Source organism: Oncorhynchus keta, chromosome 2 (assembly GCF_023373465.1).
Source record: "Oncorhynchus keta strain PuntledgeMale-10-30-2019 chromosome 2, Oket_V2, whole genome shotgun sequence".
Lineage (NCBI taxonomy): Eukaryota > Metazoa > Chordata > Actinopteri > Salmoniformes > Salmonidae > Oncorhynchus > Oncorhynchus keta.
Genome location: NC_068422.1, coordinates 76,976,592 through 77,001,893, shown reverse-complemented (window position 1 = coordinate 77,001,893; position 25,302 = coordinate 76,976,592). Strand labels below are relative to the sequence as shown.

The window sequence follows — 25,302 nt, the reverse complement described above, 5'->3', positions numbered from 1 at the left end:
TATTTGAGCTGGACAAAACAGCGACATCCAATGGATGGAGAGGGAACAGCCTGCCCTATATGGTGATGATCAGGTTAAGGTAAAAACCTCAAGCTTTGGTCATACTTGACTTGTGACAGCCCTTCGCTATCGTAGGGTAGGCCTGGGGGAGTATATTCTGTATCGCAGTGAATATACCAGTAGCCTACAGTCCAAATCAAATTCGTAAACATGGTTATAATAATAATGTAGCCCGTCCTAGTACACTACGTGCGCACTGACACTGAAAGCAATTGTCATCACATAACGGTAGTTGATATTGTCTGACTGAACCTTGCGGACGAACTGCCAAAGCGAAAGTTATTGCGTTTGAGGTATGTTATGAGCAACTATTGTGTTTTGTATCTTAAAAACGATATTCCAATGCATGATCTATTGGACAGCAATACATGCGTAAATAATCGAATGGATTTAGGTGCGGCTCTGTTGACTATTGAGTAGCTCAAATTATGCGCATCCTCTGATACTGTATGTGAGCCAAGATTTCAGCAATGTCATATCAACAACAAATCGATACCAGTTAGGTTACCATTATATTTTGATTACAGCAGGGAATGCGTCAATATAATTAGACTAGATTCTGTTACGTAATCTATCTGTCTAATTTGAAAGTCAATCATTCACCTGCTCCTTGTCTATCATGATGAAAATCAGATATTTGCACATAGCCTACTGGAATGATAGCTCAGCCATGTATCATAACTTGTTTTACTTTTAACAACTTGATATTTTACAAAAAATGGTTGAAACAACAGCAACCACGTTTGCGTTCATTGTTCAGGCTCAATACACAATTGATAATAATATACATGATGACAATGATAGGTTATCAGTGAGTGACATTGACCTCTGTTAAGTGTTAGTGTGGCCAATCTGTATAAAATAGGGCAATAATACAATCATTTCCCCACACATTGATTCCATATTGGGAGGTTTAAAAGATAATTATGCAGTAATTGCATATCCACATAATATAGCTCTTACTGCCAGCAGAAACATGAACAAGCTGGGAGCATACAGGGCCTCCCGAGTGGCACAGCGGTCTAAGGTACTGCATCGCAGTGCAAGAGGTGTCACTACAGATCCGCGTTTGATCCCGGGCTGTATTACAACCGTCTGTGATCGGGTGTCCCATAAGGCAGCGCAGAACTGGCCCAGCGTCGTCCGGGTTAGGCGAGAGTTTGGCCGGGGGGGGGGGGCTTTATAAGTAGGTCATCACTGTGAATAAGAATTTGTTCTTAACTGACTTGCCTAGTTAAATAAGAAAATATAGTAATAATTCCAGGGAGGTGTTAGTGAAACACAGGGAGGTGTTGCACTGCAATAAAACTGTTATTGACAGACAGCCAGGGAGTGGTGCTCACATTCCTTCTCTTCAGGAAACACATAGCAGCTCTCAGAGAGCCCCCTCAGCACTCATCATCACTCAATAGAAAGACCTAATACATGGATGGTGCATCAGGATTAGGGGTCATAATGTAAAGAAAAGTGGCCTAAACACATTCAGATACATACAGTGCCTTCAGAAAGTATATACACTCATTGACTTTCTCCTAATTGTTTTGTGTTACAGCCTGAATTGAAAATGTATTACATTTAGATTTTTTGGTCAGTAGCCTACACACAATACCCTGTAATGTCAAAGTGGAATTATGGTTTTCAATTTTTTTTTACAAACAACATAGACCTACATATACCTAGACATACCAAAACCCCATAGAATTACAAAAAACCCTAGACAATACAAAAACACACATACCACCCTCGTCACACCCTGACCCAACCAAAATCATAAAGAAAACAAAGATAACTAAGGTCAGGGCGTGACATGAATTTCAAACACAGATTCAACCACAAAGATCAGGGAGGTTTTCCAATGCCTCACAAAGAAGGGGACCTATTGGTAGATGGGTAAAAAAATAAACAGACATTAAATATCCCTTTGAGCATGGTGAAATTATTAATTACACTTTGGATAGTGTATCAATACTCCTAGTCACTACAAAAATACTTGTGTCCTTCCTAACTCAGTTGCTGGAGAGGAAGGAAACTGCTCAGGGATTTCCCCATGAAGTCAATGGTGACTTTGAAAAACAGTTACAGAGTTTATGGCTATAATAAGAGAAAACTGAGGATGGATCAACAACATTGATTCAGGACATGACGTTAATTGCATTCCCAAATGTTTTGCAGTATTACTTTAGTGCCTTGTTGCAAACAGGATGCATGTTCTTGAATATTATTATTCTGTAAAGGCTTCCTTCTTTTCACTCTAATTTAGGTTAGTATTGTGGAGTAACTGCAAATTGTTATGTTTGGGGAAAGTCCAATGCAACACATTACTGAGGACCACTGTCCATATTTCTAGCATAGTGTTGGCTGCATCATGTTATGGGTATGCTTGTAATGTTGAGGACTGGGGTTACAAAAGAAATAGAACAGAGCTAAGCACAGGAAAAATTCTAGCGGAAAACCTGGTTCAGTCTGCTTTCCACCAGACACTGGGAGATTAATTCACCTTTCAGCAGGACAATAACCTAAAACATAAGGCCAAATCTACACTGGAGTTGCTTACCAAGAAGACTGTGAATGTTCTTAAGTGGCCAAGTTACAGTTTTGACTGAAATCTACTTGAAAGTCTTGGCAAGAGCTGAAAATGGCTGTCTAGCAATGATCAACAACCCATTTGACAGAGCTTGAAGAATTTTTTAAAGAATAAAGGGAAAATATTGCCCAATCCAGTTGTGGAAAGCTCTTAGAGACTCACCCAGAAAGCCTCACTGCTGTAATCACTGCTTAAGGTGCTTCTACAAGGTATTGACTCAGGGGTGTGAATACTTATGTTAATTAGATATTTCTGTATTTAAATTTCAATACATTTGCAAAAAATTCTAAAAACATGTTTTCACTTTGTCATTGTGGGGTATTGTGTGTAGATGGGTGAGAGAAAACAATCAATTTGATCCATTTTGAATTGAGACAGTAACACAACAAAATGTGGAATAAGTCAAGGGCTAGGAATCCTCTCTGAAGGCCCTGTTTCACTGTGTACATAGATTCACTATGCCTGATTTTGAACAGAGGACCGCAAGAGTACCTTCAGTGAGGAGAGAGTGCTCAAATGATTTCAATTATGCATATCTTTTATGATTTTTTGATATGCTATTATCATTAATTCAATACGGATACATCTGTACCACAAGGCAGATTCCAAGGAAGAGTATTGAACACATTTTTCTCCTGTAGGCCATATAATGAGTTATGGACTTAAAATGGGTTACTGTGAACTTGACAGTAGCTTCCAGGCAGCTCGGTGGCAAGTAAAGTTCTGTATTTCATATTACAGTATTATTTATACTGTAATATAAATACGGTATCAAAGCAAGTGCTGTGTAATGACACACAGTACAATACCGCTGTAATGTACTGTAAAAAAGTAAATGCTACCGTAATCGGAAAATGATGAATGAAATCAATATAGGGAGTGGTTTGTATTTCACAGTATTATACAGTAATTACAAGGGACTGGTGCAAACAGGTTGGCTACTAGGTAAAGTGTTTACACATTACAGTATATTCATGAATATTTTGTGTTTTATATCACTTGCACTTCTAGAGGCCTTAACAAAGGCTTCCAAACTGGCAGCGACTACTGGGCCAAACAGACCAAAAAGACATGGCAAAATGCTAAACTATTTAAGGTTTTAGACTTGCTGCCACTCCAGTCTGTCCCATATGCAAATTGATGGGGCAAATTAGTACAGCCTTCTCACTCACGGGTGCAACCAATATAGCCTATGACAAGGCATTCCCATAAATACATGATATGACCAAAAGTATGTGGACAGAGGGGGAACAATAATAATTTGATGAATCCATTTAACTGATGCGAATTCAGAATTTGGATATTAGTGAGGATGATACTGTATTAATCTCTCAGTGTTCATATGAGAGCCTATTGTTACTAGATAATGAGAAGGTATTCATCTACAGTTATATGTACCGCAGCAGGTCGGTGGCGCCTTAATTGGGGTGGAGGGGCTCATGGAATGGTATCAAACACATGGTTTCCATGTGTCTGATGCCATTACATTCACTCCGTTCCAGCCATTATAATGAGCCGTCCTCCCCTCCTCAGCCTCCACTGATATATACACTACATGAACAAAAGTATGTGGACACCTGCTCGTCGGAACATCTCATCCCAAAATCATGGGCATTAATATGGAGTTGGTCCCCACTTTTCTGCTAGAACAGCTTCCACTCTTCTGGGAAGGCTTTCCACTAGATATTGGAACATTGCTGCGGGGACTTGCTTCCATTCAGCCACAAGAGCATTAGTGAGGTCGGGCATTGAAAGGTGTTCGATGGGTTGAGGTCAGGGCTCTGTGCAGGCCAGCTAGTCAAGTTCTTCCACACCGATCTCGACAAACCTTTTCTGTATGGACCTCGCTTTGTGCTTGGGGGCATTGTCATGCTTAAACAAGAAAGGGCCTTCCCCAAACTGTTGCCACAAAGTTGGAAGCACAGAATTGTCTAGAATGTCATTGTATGCTGTAGCATTAAGATTTCCTTTCACTGGAACTAAGGGGCCCGAATCATGAAAAACAGCCCCAGACCATTATTCCTCCTCCAACCAAACTTTACAGTTGGCACTATGCATTCAACCAGGTAGCATTCGCCTGGCATCCGCTAAACCCGCACTGCCAGGTGGTGAAGCGTGATTCATCACTTAAGAGAATGTGTTTCCGCTGCTCCAAAGTCCAATGGCGGCAAGCTTTACCCCACTCCAGTTGGCATTGCGCATGGTGATCTTAGGTGTGCGGCTGCCCGGCCATTGAAACCCATTTCATGAAGCTCCCTACGGACAGTTATTGTGCTGACATTGCTTCCAGGACAGATGCGCTGCGCGCTTCAGCATCAGCTGTCCCATTCTGTGAGCTTGTGTGGCCTATCACTTCGTGGCTGTGCCATTGTTGCTCCTAGACATTTCCAATTCACAAAAACAGCACTTACAGTTGAGCTCTAGCAGAGCAGAAATGAGACGAACTGACTTGTTGGAAAGGTGGCATTCTATGACGGTGCCACGTTAAAAGTCACTGAGCTCTTCAGTACGGCCATTGTACTGTCAATATTTGTCTATGGAGATTGCATGGCTGTGTGCTCGATTGTATACACCTCACAGCAACTGGTGTGGCTGAAATAGCCAAATCCACTAATTTGAAGGGGTGTTCACATACTTCTGTATATATAGTGTATGTTAACAAGCCAGAAACAACAATACCATGCACCCACTAGTGGTCAAAAGGTTTTTTGTGCTCCAAAGATATGGTACTGTATTCTGTGGGGTGGAATTACAGTACCATTAGAAATACAGCAGTTCTTTCCCCGCCCACAATATTTTCCACAATGCACCATAATTTACATAATGTTTCAGTAAAACGTTTCAGAGTATTGATAATACCCAAAATGACCTTATAATTTACAGTTTACCATTACAGTGTACAGTACAGGGAGTGGTTCAGGGGTTTGGGCAGAGAAGTCATGAATATTTACAGCCGCTATGTAGATAATTGTCTGATCAGGGAAGTGACATTGGAGTGGTTTTTCACTTGGATCCCATCACCTCAGTGTTAATGGATGTTACATAGGTGTGCTTTCAGGGGAGACATCACCAGTGAAGTTTCTATTATTGTGACATCTCTAGAGATGTCATGCTTTCAGGCTGCCTTTTATCCAGTACCAACCTCACTTAGCAGGGCAGGAGAGCTGTCCCTCACAGAGAGGTATAGTGCTAACACCTTTCTGGTTTAAAAGCAAAATGGGAGGAGGGGGGTTTAAAAAGCAGGAGAGCTGAGTGAACAAGAGGCGGGGTCCGCTAGGTTTGACTAATTGTGTTTTAAAGTGGGTCTTTGAGCACACAATGGGGAATGGGATGGTTTTTAGCTCCCCTGTGAAGCACCAGAGGATGAGAAAGTTGTCAGATTTGTAGGTCAGACTGCAGGGGTTGGTGTTAGGCAGACTCAGAGCAGCAGAAATGATGGTGTTTTGATCGTGATTTCACATAGTGTGGGTGTCTTACTACTCTTTGCCACAACTCTGTCTACATTACAGCAACGGGAGGAGTCATATCCCCCTTCTAATAGTGTCACTTTTTGCTGATACATTTTAAGACAGTTACAACATGATCCTCCTCTCTAGTACTGTATATGGATTGTCTTTCCAGCCATGAAGTTAGTTTTGTTTCCTTGCAGTGTGCCATTCCTTCTCTTCTGCAATACTGTGATAAAGATCTTAATTGATTTCATCATTTTAGAGAGAATAGCAGGAGTGTTTCCTACTCCCATCTGGTGCTCATCAGAGCCTGACCCGGTTATGGTGTGCTACGTGAGCATGTGTGGCTCCAGAGGGACCTGTCCCTTCCTTGTGCTGATACAGGGATGTAGAAGGAGGTCACCAGCAGCCCACCACAACCCAGCCCACCACAGCCCAGCTCACTACAGCCCATCCCATCCCATCCCATCCCAGCCTGCTCCACTCCTGTTTGCAGTGCTTACAATTCCCTCCAACATTGTAGGTCATTCGGCCTCTCCTTCCATTTTGGGAAGGGCTTCCGGGGATATTTCGCCCTAGAAAAAAAATAATTATCGTATCTCCCTAATTCCCAATTATTATGCACAGGCTTATTTAAGAAAAAGGATTATATGTTTTGTGTGTTAGAGGATGGATTTGAATTTGACACTCCTCTACTTCTGTTCTGTGAGGAGTCCTACAGACAGATGAACCAGGCGAGGAGAGGAGAGGAGAGCTCAGCACGCAGGCTGTCATGTAAGCCGTATTCTCTGGGGCCACCTCTTGGTGCACGTTGCTTCCTGCCGCAGGTAAAAGCGTCAGTGTGTTGTGCTGTGCTGTGTGTGTGAGCGTCAGACTGTGCTGTCCTCTCCCTCCCACAGCGAGAGCAGCTCTGCTGGGTACCAGCTCCACCGTTCACCAGAGGACACATTACCCCACTGCTGACATGGAGAAGGTAAGGCGTTCAACGTTCTATTAACATTCCTATGACACGGCTGACATTACCTCAACTCTCTTTTTTCCCCACAAGTAGATTTTCTATTCTACTATTGTTTGTGCCTCTGTGTGTAGAGGCAATTGCAGAAATAGAATGAATGTATATGCGTGGACGTATTATTTGCTGTCTTAGCCCGAGGGTATTCAGACTCTCTCAAGTCTTTGATGTGCTTCAGTGTATTTCTAACGAAGTGAATATGAATATTTTTCCAAATAACTCTGAGGGGATAATGTTAACTGTTAACTGTAATGTGATGAGGATGAAGAGGTACACAACATGTTCTAAGAGAAGAAAGGATCATCCTGTGGAATTGGCATGACTTCAGTATGACCTGTTTTGTTATATTGTTGCAGCTGTATTTTGATATGTGATTTCAGTACATTTGATTTGAATGTGCACTTCATTCTGTGCTACTAGTTGTCTTTAAGCTGCATTAAAAGGGAAATGAATCAGCTGGTTGAGCAGCTTGTGTCTGTGACTCTCAACATGGCTTAATTTTGAGGAACTTGATCGAATGCATCTAACATTCTCTGGGAATAGCTCAGAATGTGTGAGCATCGACACAAGTGACCGCTCTGAGGAGTGTGATTTAGCCCAAAGTACAGAGGGAGGTAACACTAATACTTCTGACATATGTCACCCCATCTTTATATCAGACGACCTTGTTGTTTTGTGTGTGTGCTTGTGTGCGTGCGTGCTTGATGTGTGTCAATACATGACAGGTCTTCTCTGTGTGTGGCAGCGTTGCTCAGAGTGCCCAGAGCCCAGGCTAGCCCAGAGCTTGTGTACATTCTGCAACAAGTGGCTGTGCTACCAGTGCACAGACATGCACCAGCACCAGAGAGCCACCCCTCAGTGCTCAGACCTGCACCAACACCAGAAGCCCACTACCCAATGTGTCGACCTGCACCAGAGGGACCAGATGGCCCCCAGCTCCCTGCCTCCACCCGAACCAGGCAAGCATCTCTCTGTCCCAGACAGGTTCTCCCATCCCTCACGGCCTCTCCAGTCTCCACATCCGAGTGTCTCTGGCCGGTTGGGTGGAGATGGGCTTCGTTTCCCCGGGGTCGTCATCAGACCTCTTTGTGTTTCTTTGTTTCAACTTTTCCCATGTCTGTTTGTTAATCATGTCTCAGTAGGAATGATTGTGATGAATTATTGCATGCAGCCTGTAATGGTTGGTGGTACAGTAATGGTTCCTGCAGACCCTTATGTATTACAATTCCTTTTATCATGTGGCCCACATTCAGAGAGTGAACACTGAAAATAATACTATTTTTGTAGCAACAGTGTTATATTATTCGTGGATGCTGAAAAGTACATTTCTAGGTCTCTTCTCTTGGATGCTAAAAGGCGAAGTCATACTGTAACTCTGTGATCATATCTCACCTCTATTGCCACCTCTAAGTGTTGCTGTCTTAGTGTGTCAGTGTTTTGTTTTGGTGTTTTGGTGAGAACATCAGTTTGAAGTGTTGCGGGTGAGAAAGCGTAGCTCTGCAGGCAGGATGTGGTCACCCAGCACTTAGCACCGGGGCTGTGCTATGCAGTGTACAGTAGGCCTTGTGGAGAGCATTGTGCAAAAGGCACTGCTCATTGGAGTGGTGTGTCCAGCAGAGTGCAGTAGGGTTGTGTTCAGCGGATAGCTATATTCAGCTGATACTTTAGTCAGGCTCTCTGGGCCTGTGTGCAGCAGTTTGCAGTATGAACTGTGATGTGATTGTTATGTTATAGGGTTGAGTTGAGCGCTCTAATGTTCTGTTGAGTCAGTGTTTAATTGACTGTACTAACTAGGGCCATGCTTAGCAGTGTGTGTGTGTGTGTGTGTGTGTGTGTGTGTGTGTGTGTGTGTGTGTGTGTGTGTGTGTGTGTGTGTGTGTGTGTGTGTGCAGCAGTAGTACGGTGTATTGTTGGGGGCTGTGTTTACTCATCGTGACCCTGTGGTCTCTCTATCACATTGTGATCTGTTTCCTGCCCCTTGTGGTATGTGTGCGTTTGTGTGTGTGTGTGCATTTGTGTGTGTGTGCGTTTGTGTGTGCGTTTGTGCCTGTGTGTGTGTCTGTGACTGTGGGAAAAACCTTCTGCATCATCCCAGAGTATAGACATAGGACCAACTTTAATGTGTACAGTGGATAGCCATCTGAACATCACCCAGTCTTCTCAGTCAACCCCTCATAACAATGCTTAGGCCTGCTCCGAGTGCAGTGCACACAGTTTCATGACACAATCATTACCCAAGAGGGGAAATCAACACCAGCATCAGGATACAACAATTGGTTGTTACTGGTCTCAAAAGTCAATTAAAGGCTTCAGTCAATTTGGGTCCAGTTTTGAAATAAATAAACTAATGCCACTTGGTGATTGCTTGGACTCCGTCCCAAATGATACCCTATTCTTACATAGTGCACTACTTTCGGCAAGAGCCCTGTAGGGAACAGGTGCTATTTGGGATACAACCTTAGTGTGAGGAAGTGATAACTTTGGGCAGGAAGTCTCATATGTGCTGCATAAGAATCACATTTCCAGCTATTTATACAGATAATTTGCATAGAGTAGGAACTCTCATTACATTGCAAATCAAATGACTAATGCTGCATTTATTTTTAAAACATGGCCGTTTATGCATGCACACATGAAAGTCATTTGTTCTCTAGCAGCATTTGTTACTGTCTACATCCTGCGGTGTGAAGGTTTTGTTTGATTCTTCAAAAGCCAACCGAACAAAGTTATTAATCTAGATTGGCACTGGTCTTTCATTTCTCCGATCAAAGACCTTCTCTCTCTGCCCTATTTTCCATCTGTCTACCCATTATTTATGCCCAGAAATATTTACTAGATTTAAAGGATGCCATATTTTCCTAACCTAAAATAGTTTTGGAATGATGATGATACTGAATGACTCATGTAATGCATGTTAACTTGAGGCCAATATCAGATTCAACGTATTTTCCAACTCTAAAATAGAGTAGAATGAGATTGCAGATAACATTTTAAGCAAAATTAAACAAAACTAAACAGGAAACATTCAGCGAAATAGTAGTTTGTCTTGTAGCTTGATATAACAATATAATAAAACATTGATGTACATAAACTGTGTGCCAGACATGAATGTTATACAGTTGCCTTTTAGTAGGCCACTTTTGTTTACATGATGTGTCTTTGAACATTTGTTTGCATGATATATCTATGTGCATTTATTTTCTTGTACAGCACCAATTACTCCCAACGGCTTAAGCTGTAGTGTGAATTGCTTGTTTAGTCCTTCTCTGTGGTAATGCTATGCTTCTCTCCCCCCTCCCCCTCTCTGCCCGGCAGGCCCTGGCTCGTGTGGCCGCCCCATCCTCATGTGCCACTCTCACAGACAAGAGCCCTTGGAGCTCTTCTGCGAGTCCTGTGACCTCATGTGCTGCAGCAGCTGTCACCTGTCCGCCCACAAGAACCACAGGTCAGTCCTTAGACACGGCACAAGGGCATTACAGTGAGGGGCTAACAGCAGGTTAAAAACCTCCTGCGTTGTGTCTGGTGTATATCTTCAACCTACCTAATTCTAATTCAGTCCATATGATACATTGCCCTGTTGCCTGTGATTTTGCAGCGCATTAGTGGTCCCAATAGTCCCTAACGTCATTCAGTAACTATCCCTCAAGGAGATGCTTGAAATGAAAGGGTGTAAAGTGGTGAGGTTAAGTGGTATTTCTATTGTATTATTTGACCCACTGTGATATCTATTTGTCCTCAGGCTGGTGCACATAGGAAAGGCCCTGCAGGACCAACAGTGGCAGTTTGAGAGCCTGATGGCTCAGGTGGAGGAGAGGAGGTCTGCAGTGGAGAGCACAGCCAAACAGATAGAGGACAGGTAAGCTCCGCTTGTACAATACATTACTGACAGATGTGTAGAATGATCAGGAGTATACACTGATCTCATAAAGCAAGTGTAAAGCCAACAGCTGGTGGTCTCAGAAACCTGGCTCAAATTTACCACAGCAATGTTGATGACATGGAAATGTCCTCTCAAAGATCATATACAATACACTCTCCAACTCTGAATGAAATACCCATCTAACATATGTAAAGCACCCAAGTGCAATAAAGCACTTATACACCATAATCCATCAACTGTTTTGGTTTCTCTGTCAGTAATCAGAATGTCATTTATTTTCTCTGTGTTCCTCTCAGGCTGCACGGTGTAAAGATCACGCAGAGGAAGACTGAGAACCAGATTAAAATGGCAAAGATGATTATGATGAATGAGCTGAACAAACGGGCCAACCTATTAATAGAGCAACTGGAGGTAATGACTGTCCCTCTCTTTCTCTCTCTCTCTCTCTCTCTCTCTCTCTCTCTCTCTCTCTCTCTCTCTCTCTCTCTCCCTGTCTCTCTCTCTCTGTCTCTCTCTCTGTCTCTCTCTCTCTCTCTCTCTCTCTCTGTCTCTCTCTCTCTCTCTCTCTCTCTCTCTCTCTCTCTCTCTCTCTCTCTCTCTCTCTCTCTCTCTCTCTCTCTCTCTCTCTCTCTCTCTCTCTCTCTCTCTCTCTCTCTCTCTCTCTCTCTCTCTCTCTCTCTCTCTCTCTCTCCCCTCAGTCTCAGTGTTTCCAGGGGCATTCATCTCCAGTGTCTAGCTGACCATGAAGTACATGTTCCTAATCAGGAGCGCTCCCAACATGATTTAATCAGTTCTGACCGTTCGCAATGGAGAGGCAATAATGATCTGTCAAAAAAGCAGGGATCTTAGGAATGACATCCGGCGAAAAACAAGCCATTGATTAGCCCCTCTCTTTCCATCTGTAATTCACTCTCTCCGTGCCAGCAATTACACGTGAGCATGTTTCTGTCTGCCTCTCTGTGTGTGTGTGTGTGTGTGTGTGTGTGTGTGTGTGTGTGTGTGTGTGTGTGTGTGTGTGTGTGTGTGTGTGTGTGTGTGTGTATGTGTGTGTATGTGTGTGTCTGCCTCTGTGTGTGTGTGTGTGTGTGTGTGTGTGTGTGTGTGTGTGTGTGTGTGTGTGTGTGTGTGTGTGTGTGTGTGTGTGTGTGTGTGTGTGTGTGTGTGTGTGTAGAAGATTTCGGAGGACTTCCAGCGGCGTCTGGAGGACCAGCTGCAGGGGAGATAGAGATGTGCAGCCAGCTGGACCACGTGCAGAACTTCATCAGCTGGGCAACGGCCCACCACCTCAAGAACCCACTTCTCTTCAGCAGGGAGCTGGTAGGTCTGAAGGGACAGAAGGGTGGGCTTGCGGGTCAAACACAAGGCCATTTTTTTGCCGCTTGTAAAATACCATGTCATTTTCTTGTCTCGTTTAAAAACAGAGTAAGAAAACATTTTTGGAGTTGATTATGGAAAAAAGTTAATTTGGGCTTTTACATTATGCCTGTCCTCCTTTAGATTTCTCTCCAGATGCAGCGCCTGCTTGAACCCCCACTACACTCAGACGCCTGGCTCCCTGTGAAGATCAAGTTCAACTGGGATGCCAGCTACTGGACTAAGCAGATCTCAACTTTGGGTAAACTAAGGCTTAAATGATTTGGCTGCAGTAGCTTGGCTGCAGTGACTGATTGTAAACTGGTTGTATGTAATTATTGAAAGTGTTGCATTTAATGCCGTCCTACTGGAGACCTGGCCTTATTCCTAAACTACAAGTATCTCTGTTGTTCTAGGTCAGCTCACTGCAGAGGGGGGGAATCGCTCCTACTCTGAGGGCGTGGCCTTCCCCAGCATCCTGAGGCCCCAGCCTATCACCTGCTTGTCTCTGCCATCTGTGTGCCATGGAGGGCGGGACCAGGGCTGTGCCTTCCAGGCCTGCTGTCAGTCCCAGATGTGCTGCCTCCACTGCATACCCCCACAGCCAGCTGTGCAGCTGGACAAGACCCAGCGGGAACCCAACCCCTACTCCGCCAGGTGTGTCCAGTCCACCCTCAGCTCTCCCTCCCTGGCCCTGCACCAGAGTCAGCTGCTGAGGTGCTGGGGCCCTGACAGTCCTCCAGGTCCACCAGCTGTGGTGCCCTCCTCCATGCAGCGTCCCCAACAGCCAGCGCATCTCCCGGCTGCTGACCCAGGCTTGCTCAGCTCCAGCTCCAACAGTGGAGGTCTTGGACTCCAGCCCCCAGCCACAGCCCTCTACCAGCCTCAGATTCAGCCGCTTCCCGACACTCATGCACAGCCAGCCACAGATGGGGCCTGGGAAGGCCAGGGCCAGCAGGCCAGCAGAGAGCGAGAGCAGACTCCTAGGCAGCCAGCTGTGAACAGAGAGGTGTTGACAGAGCAGATCCAGGAGGGGAGCAGGGAGAAGACACATGTACAGACAGGGGTGGACAGAGAGGTGCTGACAGATGGAATCCAGCAGGAGCAGCAGCAGCAGCAGAAGCAGCAACAGCAACAGCAACAGCAGCAGCAGCAGCTCCTGTCTCCCCCAGTGACAGTGGAGCAGCAGGAGGAAGAGCAGCAGGAGGCCAGGACTACACAGCCATCCAGAGACTGCAGAGATGGCAGGGTGAGTTGACCAAAGTACACTATAATGAACATTGTTTCTTCACATCAGAGATGCTTAAACCATATCAACCTAGTAAAGCTGTCCATGTTTGCTCAGCGATAGTGCACTTTTGGCCACGTTGAAGTTCCCCCATTGTTGTCTGTTGACCAGAGAGTTGTATAGGTCCCACAACCTCATTTCGCTTTCACTCTGTTGACTCCCCAGTGGTCACACTTGTCCCTCCTCATTCTCTGTGGCCTTATAGACCTCACCACACACTCTGAGCTCAGAGGTGTCAAAACACACAGTCTTGCTCACAAACACCTCTCAGACTAACAGAAGCACACATGCCTCAGCCCTGCCTCGCTTCTGGCCAAGCACACATACACACACACACAAACCACAGGTCACACACCTGTCCTGAAGAGAATAGTTCAAGGTACAGCCATTGTTTCACTTCGGTTGTGCATTATGGCAGAATAAAAAGCCAATGGGTTGAGGGAAGGCTGGATACAGTAAATTAGTTTCATGGTGTTATAATTGAAGCTCAAAGCACATTGTACCACAGGGAGCTTTGCGTGATAGCAAGTCTTAAACCCAGGCTGACAGCAGTATTTCCTGTCTCAATATCTACATACAGAGGATATTGAAAAAAATTTGGGCAATAACTTTGTTTACGCCAAATTATCAGTCACAGTGGTTGACAGCTGCCCTGAAAACAGATGGTGCTACAGAAACCTGACTGGCTTCCATTTGAAGAAGGGACTATGCTTAAGAAAGAGGCACACTAACACAATCAAAGCACCAGCTATGCTGAAATATTTTTTTAAAAACTTAAGTGCAGCATTGCAGTAAAGCTAAAAAAGGATTCTACTGTTTATTATTAGTACCCTTGGTACCAGGGATTGAGCAACCGAATGATCACTGATCAAAAATGTTCCTCCTGCATGATTAAAACAACAGAGGCACATGATTTCCGCCTTGCCAAGACACAGTGAGTGAAAGTGAGAAGAAAAAGCGCTTGGGCACAGCCACATACGTACTTAACCTGGTAATAATGAGACACTTGGGGAATTGGTGGAGCTGGGAGGTTGATTTCAGCTCTGGGTACACTTCTCTCATATACATCCCTGTCTTCTGTCTCGCTCCCTCTTCCTCTAGAAGAGGATTATAGCTTTTTTCTCCACATTTAGACTCCTTCACACCTCTCCTTGGGGCGCGGATCAGGTAAGTGTTTTAACCGAGTGGTAATTATGAGCACATGTTCTGTGTCAACTGGTCTAAATCTCCATGGTGTGTGGCATGCTGTGAGAAATAAGACAGAGAAAAAAAGGGAGGGAAGGAGAGGTGAGAGGAAGAGGAGGGGTGAGAGGAAGAGGAGGGGTGCTGAAACACAGGCTGGTGCTCGAGCTTTGTCAAGTGTATGGCTGTATTAGCACAGGGACACAGTTGTTGGGGGCTTTTTGGAAAACTCGCATTAATGAAATGATGACGAGAGGAGAAGGCCAATGGAGGAGAGACAGAAAGAGAGTCTAATCTGTGATGTGCTAATGCCGCTTATTCAAAGGAGCCTAGCTAACGCACTTCTGATGGTGGATTTACATACGATAATTGGTGTTGTAACTAAGCCCTTCATTATCAGTAGAATAACGGTGTTGTGAGCAGTTGTATGGGTCATCTCTCGCTGAAATGAATGGACTTTGCAGCGATTGTGTTGTTTTTAATCAGACAGGAAGGGCTCACAGAATGGATTCTGAGTGGCGTCCTTAGTGCGTGTGATATTGAAGGTGGTTCTGTCACACACCTCCCACCACCGCACTGTCTCTCTGTTGCTATGACATGAATAGATGCACCTGTGTTGTATGATGCTCAGTCAGCAACAGTAGAGTGTGCTAAAGCAGTCTGCTTTTGTGTTTTTGTGTCCTGACAGAGATCTACTTCACTGGAGATGTCTGTGACGACCCATGGGTTCAGTGTTGATGCTCAGAGCAGCAGGCCCAGCTTACTGTGTGGGAGGAAGAGTCGATCCCAGAGCATCCCACCAGAACTGGCAGGCCCCTCCAGCAGCCCTTCCACAGACAGGCCCCCGGGGGCCACCCACAGCTTAGCAACAGCAACAGCAGCCGTGGAACGGGGACGCATGGCAGACCAGGTAACCCATTAACCCATTAATGAACAGAGACCTGCTGCCATAGAGATCCTATAATTAATGTAATTCTATGCCTACTGCTACCAAGGAGAGTGCAGGTGAAAGGTCATGGCTGACTGGAGACAAACAATTCTCAATAAATGACTGGCATTCTATTATACGATTTTCAATGGACAATTAATGGACATTTTCATTGTGATCGAGAGTCATGCCTATTCTCTTCAACTTCCATTATTACATGTCAGCTTCTTAAGTTAAGGAAGTCGAGAATTTAAGCAGCTTTTCGCACCTTTTTGTTAAAAATCGCGCAACATTTCAGCGCCCTGCTATTCATGCCAGGAATATAGTATATGCATATGATTAGTATGTGTGGATAGAAAACACTCAGACGTTTCTAAAACTGGTTAAATCACGGCTGTGACTATAACAGAACGTGCGTTTCATCGAAAAGTGCATGAAAATCTGATCACTGAAAATGGAAATAAATATCCATCCGCGACTTCAAGGAATTGTTCAAAGTGAACCGAATTAAAGTAGGCCGAGGTTGCAGTGCCTACAGCTTCCACACGTTGTCTAGAGTCTTGTCATTTGATTCGCAATTGATTATTGGTCTAACCGAATCAAGGGAGACAATTCCCCCCAGTCTCCGACCGGATGTTTTGGTCGAGCTCTCTCCAAGACATTTTTTCGCCTCCTGATGAATTTTATCGCTTATTAACGTGTACTAATACCTAAAGTTGCATTACAAAAGTATTTCGAAGTGTTTTGTGAAAGTTTATCGTCGACTTTTTTAATTTAAAAAAATGACGTTACTTTAGAAAAAGCTATTTTTTTCCGTTGTTCACACAGTATTCTTAGATCGATATCTAGGCTATATATGGACCGATTTAATCGAAAAAAGACCCTAAATGATGTTTATGGGACATCTAGGAGTGCCAAGAAAGAAGCTCGTCAAAGGTAATGAATGTTTTATATTTTAAATCTGCGTTTTGGTTTGCGCCGGGTAACGCAAAATCTGCCGTGTTAGGTGACGTTGCAGTATTTTGAGGGTGCATGGTATCAGATAATAGCTTCTCATGCTTTCGCCGAAAAGCATTTTACAAATCTGACTTGGTGGATAGATTCACAACGAGTGTAGCTTTAATTCAGTATATTGTATGTGCATTTTAATGAAAGTTTGAGTTTTATTCAAAAACGATACGTGGCGCACTTGAAATTTCCGCTGATATATGTTCCCAACACGGGACCACTGCCCTAACAAGTTTTAAGGCTGTCTAGCTGTTAAGGCTGTCTAGCTGTTAAGGTTGTTCTGATCAGAGCTTTTATAAGAGACATGACATTATACAGTTCCATTAGGTACATTACAGTATAGCTACAAAGAAAAGAACATTGTAAAAGAAAACAAAATTCCAAATACTGTATCTAGTACAATATGTCAGATGAAAAAGTTATTTTAAGTCTCAGCAGTTTTGGATTTGATTTTAAAGGGATACATATAAATGTGGCAGAAAGGTTTGGCTGTCAGACTTAAAACCTTGTTCTTGTTACACACTTGGTAATGTAAATTCTTTGCAGAGGGTAAAACACATTACCAAAAAATAGAACTGATACAGCAATGAGTCCATTTGCTTTTATTGCAAACAAATTGGACAAAGTTGCTAGTGTTGCTGTTTAAAGGTATATTTAACAAAATTACCTCTTTGGGTCAATCAGATTCCAGGTTTTTGGTGGCAAAGCCTTTTCTTGTTTTTGTCTCTGCAGTTGACTTTGTAGCATGATGTAGTACAATACCCATAATGTTTTGTAACGATATCTGGTTTATCTTACTAAACACATTCCTAAAGCTAACACTAAGGTGTCCCTCCTTATTCTTACAGACTTTGGATGTAAAATATGGTTGGTGTCTGTGCTTGATATAGTAGTTGATGTTGATTATGACTGATTCCCTCCCTCAGCAGGGTTTTATGGATCTCAGGCGGAGGAGGCTGTCTTCTGATGGAGTGATCCGATCTGTGGCCTCCCTGGAGAGATCCTTAGCCACTCCTCCCTCCAGAGACCAGCCCAACCTACGCCTGTCACCTTTGACCATTTACAAGACAGAGCCTGGTACTGAGCTACTTACTTCCAAATATTATATATTTATCATTTATTTACAGTGGGGCAAAAAAAGTATTTAGTCAGCCACCAATTGTGCAAGTTCTCCCACTTAAAAATATGAGAGAGGCCTGTAATTTTCATCATAGGTACACTTCCACTATGACAGAAAAAATCCAGAAAATCACATTGTAGGATTTTTAATGAATTTATTTGCAAATTATGGTGGAAAATAAGTATTTGGTCACCTATAAACAAGCAAGATTTCTGGCTCTCACAGACCTGTAACTTCTTCTTTAAGAGGCTCCTCTGTCCTCCACTTGTTACCTGTATTAATGGCACCTGTTTGAACTTGTTATCAGTATAAAAGACACCTGTCCACAACCTCAAACAGTCACACTCCAAACTCCATTATGGCCAAGACCAAAGAGCTGTCAAAGGACACCAGAAACAAAATTGTAGACCTGCACCAGGCTGGGAAGACTGAATCTGCAATAGGTAAGCAGCTTGGTTTGAAGAAATCAACTGTGGGAACAATGATTAGGAAATGGAAGAGATACAAGACTACTGATAATCTCCCTCGATCTGGGGCTCCATGCAAGATCTCACCCTGTGGGGTCAAAATGATCACAAGAACGGTGAGCAAAAATCCCAGAACCACACGGGGGGACCTAGTGAATGACCTGCAGAGAGCTGGTACCAAAGTAACAAAGCCTATCATCAGTAACACACTACGCCGCCAGGGACTCAAATCCTGCAGTGCCAGACGTGTCCCCCTGCTTAAGCCAGTACATGTCCAGGCCCGTCTGAAGTTTGCTAGAGAGCATTTGGATGATCCAGAAGAAGATTGGGAGAATGTCATATGGTCAGATGAAACCAAAATATAACTTTTTGGTAAAAACTCAACTCGTCGTGTTTGGGGGACAAAGAATGCTGAGTTGCATCCAAAGAACACCATACCTACTGTGAAGCATGGGGGTGGAAACATCATGCTTTGGGGCTGTTTTTCTGCAAAGGGACCAGGACGACTGATCCGTATAAGGGGAAGAATGAATGGGTCCATGTATCGTGAGATTTTGAGTGAAAACCTCCTTCCATCAGCAAGGGCATTGAAGATGAAACGTGGCTACGTCTTTCAGCATGACAATGATCCCAAACCCACCGCCCGGGCAACGTGGCTTCGTAAGAAGCATTTCAAGGTCTCCAGATCTCAACCCCATAGAAAATCTTTGGAGGGAGTTGAAAGTCCGTGTTGCCCAGCAACAGCCCCAGAACATCACTGCTCTAGCGGAGATCTGCATGGAGGAATGGGCCAAAATACCAGCAACAGTGTGTGAAAGCCTTGTGAAGACTTACAGAAAACGTTTGACCTCTGTCATTGCCAACAAAGGGTATATAACAAAGGATTGGGATAAACTTTTGTTATTGACCAAATACTTATTTTCCACCATAATTTGCAAATAAAGTCATTAAAAATCCTACAATGTGATTTTCTGGATTTTTTTTCTATTTTTGTCTGTCATAGTTGAAGTGTACCTATGATGAAAATTACAGGCCTCTCTCATCTTTTTAAGTGGGAGAACTTGCACAATTGGTGGCTGACTAAATACTTTTTTGCCCCACTGTATTTATTATTATACAATATACATTTCTCAGATTTATTTATTTCTCAGATGTAGTAACAATATTCTCTTATATAAACATATGAACACTGAGAAATAAATACAATATCATCATCACTAATATCCACATTCTGCTTTCACATCAGTTAAATGGATTCATCAAATGATTATTCTTTCTCCTGTTTACCAGAATATGTCTATGCATATAATGAGACTGGGCATGACGTCAAAGGAAAATGCAGAATACCAAGAAAGACTCCAGACAACAGGTACATTTTATTTAAACATCACACTAATCTTCAAAAAATGTGTTGAAGTCAAAAGGGGAAAAGCTACAGTTATGTTGCTTCACCACTTCCCTCTTCATACATCAGTGACAGAGAGGTTCAGAAGGAACCTGGGAGTTCCAGTTCCAAGGTTCCAGTGGTGTGTTTGGAAAGGCTGAAGATCCTGGTGTCTCGGATCCCACCACAGGGGCGGCGACAGAGTGACCCTCTGCCAGACACTGCAACAGAAAGGACCGGACTTGTTCCACAGAGGGGAAGGAAGGACAATATGACTGAGGTAGGCTCCACTAAAACATTGTGAACTCTCTTCTCTTCCAGAAAGTCTATGATGTCAGATTATACTAGTTTCATAACCACAATAAACATTATATCTGAACTAGTTTTGTCCGCCGGCTGGTTCTTATAAGCGGCAGCAATTAGCCCGGAGAAGAGGTCTGAACTAAATTGCAATGTGTTGCAGATCACGGTAAAATACTACTGGCATGTTCTAAATGTCAAACTCTGTATTTTGTCTACAGGGAATATCAAAAGAAGCCAAGGTCGCAACGGTCAGCCCGTCTCTGGATAAACAATACTCAGAGAGACACATTATCAATCAATCTCTCCCACCTCCGGTAATCAATGATTGGCCTGAGCATGGAAGACACAGTCCTCACAAAGAGCTCACACTGCAAGTACCCGCCACTGATCTTGTATCACCTCCACCTTTCTCTGCACCTGACCTTGACTCTGACTCAGATCCCAGGTCAATCTCAGAAATAGTTTCTGACCCGGAACTGGACTCGGACCCACAACCAGAATCGGATCCCCAGCAAGAGTCTGACCCACAACCAGAATCTGACCCACAAGCTGAGTCTGCATCGGAGGCTGGTCTGGAATCAGTTGCTGATGAGGAATCTCCTGATGAGGCTGCTACAGAATCTGAACCTAGTGTGGAATCAGAACCTAGTGTGGAATCAGAACCTAGTGTGGAATCAGAACCTAGTGTGGAATCAGAACCTAGAGTGGAATCAGAAGGTAGTGAAGAATCAGAGAATGGTTTCGAATCAGAGAATGGTGAAGACCTGGATGCTGATGCGGAATCAGAGGCTGATATGGAATCAGACCTCCAACCTGACCCTGGTTCAGACCCCCGTTTTCCATCTGAAACACGTCCGGGATTAGATTCAGACCTGGAATCAGACTGTGCACAACCCCCTGAATCACAAGGGTCTGCAGAATCTGGACCAGATCTTGAATCGGAGCCAGACTCAGCCACTGACCCAGCCTCTATCACTCCTGACCCAGCCTCTCTAAGTCCTGAACCAGGAGTGGAGTCCCCTCCAGCCCAGAGGTCCCTACATGCAGACCCTGGTCCACAGATGCATTGTGAAGGAGTTGAGCTGGCCCTGCCTGGGGCAGAGACCATGGAGATGGAGAGTGAAGATTTCTGTGCCGTGTGTCTGATCGGAGGAGACCTTCTATGCTGTGACCGCTGTCCCAAAGTCTTCCACCTGTCCTGCCATGTGCCTGCTCTCCTCAGCTTCCCCACGTAAGTCATCTAATCACCATAAGTCATAGACTGGGTCCCAAATCGCATCCAATTCCCTTTATATAAGGCTCATAAGGCTCATAGGGCTAATAAGGCTCATAAGGCTCATAGGGCTCATAGGGCTCATAAGGCTCATAGGGCTCATAAGGCTCATAGGGCTCATAGGGCTCATAGAGCTCATAAGGCTCATAGGGCTAATAAGGCTCATAGGGCTCATAAGGCTCATAGGGCTCATAGGGCTCATAGGGCTCATAAGGCTCATAGGGCTCATAAGGCTCATAGGGCTCATAGGGCTCATAGAGCTCATAAGGCTCATAGGGCTAATAAGGCTCATAGGGCTCATAGGGCTCATAGAGCTCATAAGGCTCATAGGGCTAATAAGGCTCATAGGGCTCATAGGGCTCATAAGGCTCATAGTGCTCATAGGGCTAATAAGGCTCATAGGGCTCATAGAGCTCATAGGGCTCATAGGGCTCATAAGGCTCATAGGGCTCATAAGGCTCATAGGGCTCATAAGGCTCTGGTCAAAAGTAGAATAAGGGCCATTTGTGACGCCTCACTTCTCTCATCCATCAGTCTTGTCTACACTACTGCTCTGTGGTTGAAGATAGCCAATGTCTGCCTCTGTGTCCTCTTCCACTTCAGGGGTGACTGGGTGTGTACCTTCTGCAGAGATATCCTGCAGCCAGAGGTGGAGTATGACTGTGAGAACCAGAGGCTGGCTGCAGAATGTTCAGGAAAGCCACTACCTCATGGTCTCTCTGCTTGTGACCAGAGAGTAAGTATTATTCTTACATTATGAAAATGTAAATCAACTGACACTGGACTCAACATATTACTGGTAATGACCAGTCAGTAGTGTCAAGGAGGGCTCAATGTCTTCTGTAAGTGGGGTTTCACACCTACTAGTTACAGTAAATGTTATTTATCGTAAGAAATCAATGTTGTCCCCCCTATGTAGAAATGTGAGAGGTTGACTCTGTTGATCTGCAGCAACATGCTAAGTGCTCCCTTCCATGAGCCGGTCAGTCCACTGGTAAGTGATCCCAATCTTATTCTTAATCAGCATGTTAGTATTCACAATACTCCGCAAAAACACAGTGATCTGGTTTAATAAAACATGTTTTTAAACCTAGGCTCGCCACTACTACCAGATAATCAAAAGGCCCATGGATCTGTCTGTGATCAGGGCCAAACTCAGCAAGAGGAGCACTCACCACTACTATTCACCTGAGGAGTTTGTGGCTGATGTCTCCCTCATGTTCAGGAACTGTGCAAAGTTCAATTATGTAAGTTATATAGATGAATAATAATAATTTAGTGATAGAGGTTAATTAAACTGTATATATTGACCACTCTTTCAGTGCTATATTGCAAATGCATATTTTATTGTATCATTTACATGATTAAATGTCCCACAATGCAATTGTAAGTACTGATCTGGGTCACAGTATTAAAACCTGAGATAAGCTGTGTTTCATTTGTGGTTTCTCTGTCTGTCCTCCAGCCGGACTCAGAGGTGGCCCAGGCAGGTCGCAGCCTGGAGATGTTTTTCAGCTCCAGACTCAGGGAAGTGTTCCCAGACAGGGCCTTCCCTGCAGCCGAGGATGACTCCGACAGCGATGAGTATGACGAGGTGTACAGAGCAGCTGAGGGAGGCTTCCCCTGGCCAGAGAAGAGAGAGCAGTGCCACAGGAAGAGGAAGAGGAGGCACTCTCTCAGCTGGAGGAAGCATAACTTCTAGTTGTAGGCAGTGGAGCAGAGCATATCACTGGCTATTTTGAAGGACAGTATGACATGATATTGCACTGGACGTTTCCATCCAAGAGAGGAAGCTCAGTTTTTATGAAGGGATTGTATGTACATATTTACATTTTGAGAATTGTACTTCTTCATTATAAAGGTTATCTGCTCTTAATTTGGCCTGATATTTGTGTCAAATATTATTGTATAAGTATAATCTGACTTACATCTTTATACTTATTATGCCTTTATAAACTGCGTTTCTGGTATTTGTTTTTTGTTTCAGATATATTTGGAGATTCTACCTATATTTGTAGATTCTCCATCATATATACAGCCAAACCTACAAGGTCAGTTGATAAATGGTAAACATATTTATAAATGTTTAAACTCTACAATATCTTGTTTTATATATCAATATTGAATGTTTTTAGTGGCTAAATGATTGCAGGCAATTAGTAAATACAGACTATTAATGTTAATATTTCTGTCTTGATATATATATATATATATATATATATATATATATATATGTATTATGTGTCTCTCTGTCCTATATGCACTTGAAGTACAGTATAGAATGTTATGTATGGCCTATGTACGGTAATGATTTGAGTGACTGACAGAGGGCGCCCTAGCAGCAATGACTGAGAACAAAGGAAAAGGTTAAGTTCATATTGAACCAAGGGGGTATTCAAAGAAGATTAAGATAAATATAAAAATGAACATACCTTTAGTTGAAATTGCCACAATAGTATTGCAAGGCACGTCTGCTTTAGATTGGCATTTGTTCAATCCTAATGAAATCCTACTTCATTAGTATAAGGCCAGTATTAATAATGATTATTTCTCAGGCTTAATGGGAGTGGAAGGTATTTGATCCAGTGTGAATAAGTAGAAAGAGCTGGAGAAGTTAAGAGAGACTTAAGAGTAATGTTATGTTATTTCAACTTTCTGTAGTTTCTATGTAGAATGTACATGTTAGTTTTTCATTTATGTAAAATGGCTGCTGCAATACGGTAGAGCTGGCTGTATTTTTTTAAAGGTTGCTGCAAATTAATAGCTGAAATTAACTGTCGGATCAAGCTAAGTTTGCTATTTGAATAAACAAACGGACTTAAAACAATTGTAGGTATTTTTTCTCTGTAGTATTTCATTTGGACTTTTCAATATGGAATATCTCTGCTTCCATCTCTAATATTGAATCCTAAAAGCTACAAAGACCCTCTCAGAGTTGACTGGTATCAAGAAATGTCCATTTAATAAATAACAGTTGAAGAGAAAAGTGCCCTATTTGAAACGGTCCTTGCTATTCTTCTACGTTTCCTTTTGATTCCTCATTTCTATCCTGTCTGAAGTGATTTTATGGGGTTATGGAAATAATAAATGTATATCTTTAACCAACAACGGCATGTTTTGTATCAACATAGTCTTCTTGCTAGTTACTACCTAAAATATATGTAATAAGCTTAAAGGTATGCTGAGTCATTTCCTGAGTTTTTGGGGGATTTGACAGAATGGGGTTGTGATTACTTGCCAACAGTCAAGTGTCAGTCAGTCTCCCACCTCTTCTCCATATGGGCGGTGTTGCTGTGGACTTGAGACAGGATGCGTTGCCTACTGGAGACATGGAGACAGAGCAACAGTGGGCATTAATGCAGAAGACTTTCAGGATTGTGAGTTTGTTATTCAAACCATGAAGGAAAATAATCTCCTAAAATAACCACATTTATGTTGATGTAAGCTATTTCACAACTTCTTTCATCTTCCTTTATTTACAGCAGCTTGTCATATCCAAGAAAGATAACATGCCTTACTAAATATTTCATGGAGATAAAAAAAAGTGTTTAAAAGTTGCTGTGTCAGCCTACCATGTAGACTTTCCTCAAAGCACTGATTCTGTTTGTACAAGACTTTTCCTACCTAAAAGTATTTTCTCTTAATGAGTTAGAACATTATGCGTTGCCTGGAACCCTTCAAATCATTCACTTTGATTGTAATCTTCCATTAAAGGTGATTCACAGGGTCCTTTTGGTTGCTTATGGTTGAGGGCAGTGAATGATGTATGATAAATCCCGGCTCCCTTTGAAAACCACCGGCTAGCCCCGACCAATTCTCTAATTCAATTATCCTCGATAGTCTTGATTGAACCATTATGCAGACATTAAAGCATTCCACACTGAAATGTTTCGCTAAAGGCACAAGAATAACCTGCCGTTGGGGCAGCAGGTAGCCTAGTGGTTAGAGCGTTGGGCCAGTAACCAAAAGGTTGCTAGAGCGAATCCCCGAGCTGACAAGGTACAAATATGT

The 25,302-nt window shown here is 43.3% G+C and overlaps 1 protein-coding gene across 1 annotated transcript; it reads left to right on the top strand.

Annotated features, from left to right (window-relative positions):
* The first annotated feature begins 209 nt into the window (after nt 1-209).
* Nucleotides 210-24,404, top strand: LOC127912955 (tripartite motif-containing protein 66-like). Its single transcript, XM_052484132.1, is given in 20 exon segments — nt 210-353; nt 6,804-6,867; nt 6,993-7,066; nt 7,851-8,064; nt 10,421-10,550; nt 10,845-10,961; nt 11,282-11,396; nt 12,157-12,202; nt 12,205-12,302; nt 12,483-12,600; nt 12,755-13,587; nt 15,497-15,718; nt 17,671-17,821; nt 19,622-19,700; nt 19,806-19,995; nt 20,237-21,249; nt 21,895-22,027; nt 22,211-22,285; nt 22,386-22,538; nt 22,757-24,404. Coding segments are annotated over 19 exon segments (4,047 nt in total). The 5' UTR covers nt 210-353; nt 6,804-6,818; the 3' UTR covers nt 22,994-24,404.
* The last annotated feature ends 898 nt before the right edge of the window (nt 24,405-25,302 follow it).